Genomic DNA, 2,095 nt, shown 5'->3' with positions numbered 1-2,095 from the left:
CTGCTGCTCACGTCCGAGCAAGGGCAGATCGCGCACGTCGAGACGTCCAACCTCGACGGCGAGACCAGCCTCAAGGTCAAGACGTGCCCGTCGTACGTCGACGTTGTCCTCGAGCGCGCCGAGCATCTGCGCTCGGTGGTGGGCACCGTCCGCACCGAGGCGCCCCACGAGTCCCTCTACACGTTCGAGGGCGAGATTGCGATGACGGACAAGGCGTCACCAACCAGCGCGTCCACCACGAGCTTGCACATGGACAACGTCGTGCTCCGGGGCACCAAGTTGGTCAACACCGAGTGGGTGGTCTGCGTCGTCGTGTACACCGGGCGCGACACGAAGCTGCTCTTGAGCACGAAAGCGGCGCCGTCGAAATTCTCCCGCGTCGACGCAATCGCGAACCGGTGCATCCTCCTCCTCTTCGTGCTGCTTGCGCTCGCCGTGACGCTGAGCGCGGCCGGGACCGTCTACTACGAGGCCGCGCTGCACCAGCACACGTACCTTCAGAGTCCGTCGCCAACTTCGTTTGTGACCGCCTGGGTCACGCACCTCATCTTGTACAACAATTTGGTGTGTTCAATACGGTGGCCGGGGGCATAAGATGCTAAATCTTAGGTTCCGATTTCGCTCTACATTAGCTTGGAAGTGGTCAAGTGGCACCAAGCCCGGCGTATGGAGCGGGATCCGAACTTGGTACTGCGCTCTTTCATCTCGCGTTCGCTCGTGATGGGGCATGGGGTAGACGGTCGATGGCGTGCCGACGCGCGTGCGGACGACCAACCTCAACGAAGACGTCGGGCAAGTGAGCTACGTCTTTAGCGACAAGACGGGCACGCTCACCAAGAACGAGATGGCCTTTCGCATCTGCAGTATCCACGGTGCCATCTATGACGTACATCGCTTCTCTCGGTATAGTTTAACGTTCACAATGGCCACTATTAGGACGCATCGACGCCGGTGCGTCGCCGCCAGAAACCGAGCTCGATCGCCGCCAACTGGATCCACCAGTCGCACGACGACCTACTGCAGCGAGGCAGCGCGCTCGAGCCCGTCAAAGACTTCTTCCGGTGCCTCCTCCTCTGCCACACGGCGACGGCGGCGCAGACTGTGATTCGGTCCACGTCGCCCGACGAAGTCGCTCTCTTGAACGCGTGCCATCGCTTCAACTGCGCCTTTGAAGGCCGGAGTCACAACCTGCTGCGCATCCGCGTCTTTGGCAAGCTCGAAGAGTACACGCTCCTGAGCCTCCATGAATTCGACTCGGACCGCAAGTGCATGTCGGTGGTCGTCCAGCGCAACCCGGTTCCTGACGATCCTTCGAGAGCATCGAGCAAGACGATCCTCGCACCAGTCGTGGTCTATGTCAAGGGCGCCGATGCGAGCATGCTGCCGGCGTCCCACGACTCGCTTCTGAGTCTGCACGTCCACTACTTTGCCTGCATGGGTCTCCGGACGCTCGTCTTTGGGCAAAAGATTCTGCCGCCGTCAACGTTTACCGCCTACATGGGTAGCAAAGCCAAGGATGCGGCTACGGCGCTGCGGCACCTCGAGGCCAACGTTGATCTGCTCGGCGCCACCGGCATCGAGGACCGACTACAAGACGGCGTCAAGGCCTGTGTCCGCAAGCTCGCCGACGCCGGTATCCACCTCTGGATGCTCACGGGCGACAAGGATGAAACAGCGGTGGCGATCGGCCACGCGTGCGGGCTCATTCCCCCGAGCGCGCGACTGCTCGTGCTCGACAAGCGCACGAAGCAAGACTGCCTCGATCAGATCACGCACCTGCGCTACGTCCTCAAGAAGGACGGGCTCTGGGCGCCGCACAAGCCGAACGCGCAGCTGTCGCTTGTCCTCAACGGCGTGGCGCTTGAGTGCCTGCTCGCGGCGCCGCCCGTCTCGAAGCGCAGCAGCATCGTGCCCAGCGTCCAGTTCGAGTGCGCGACGGTCACCCTCGCTTCGTATACGGACGGCCCGACGGCCCTTGATGGACCTCGTGAGCCAGTGCGGCAGTGTCATCGCCTGTCGCTTGTCGCCGTCGCAGAAGGCCGAGATTGTGGCGATGGTCAAAGCCAGCCCCAAGGCGCCCGTGACACTTGCAATT

At 62.3% G+C, this 2,095-nt stretch overlaps 1 protein-coding gene across 1 annotated transcript; it reads left to right on the top strand.

The window, feature by feature from the left end:
* Positions 1 to 249: 249 nt before the first annotated feature.
* SPRG_18585 (hypothetical protein) lies at positions 250 to 2,080 on the top strand (the record flags this gene model as incomplete). Its single annotated transcript, XM_012358024.1, has 5 exons — positions 250 to 564; positions 610 to 687; positions 737 to 886; positions 937 to 1,952; positions 2,005 to 2,080. Coding segments are annotated over 5 exons (1,635 nt in total), but the record flags the coding sequence as incomplete, so codon positions are not given.
* Between the last annotated feature and the right edge of the window lie 15 nt (positions 2,081 to 2,095).

The sequence above is a fragment of the Saprolegnia parasitica genome (assembly GCF_000151545.1).
Source record: "Saprolegnia parasitica CBS 223.65 unplaced genomic scaffold supercont2.1312, whole genome shotgun sequence".
NCBI lineage: Eukaryota > Oomycota > Saprolegniomycetes > Saprolegniales > Saprolegniaceae > Saprolegnia > Saprolegnia parasitica.
Note: the sequence above shows the minus strand (reverse complement) of the source record. Positions and strands in the feature narration are given on the sequence as shown.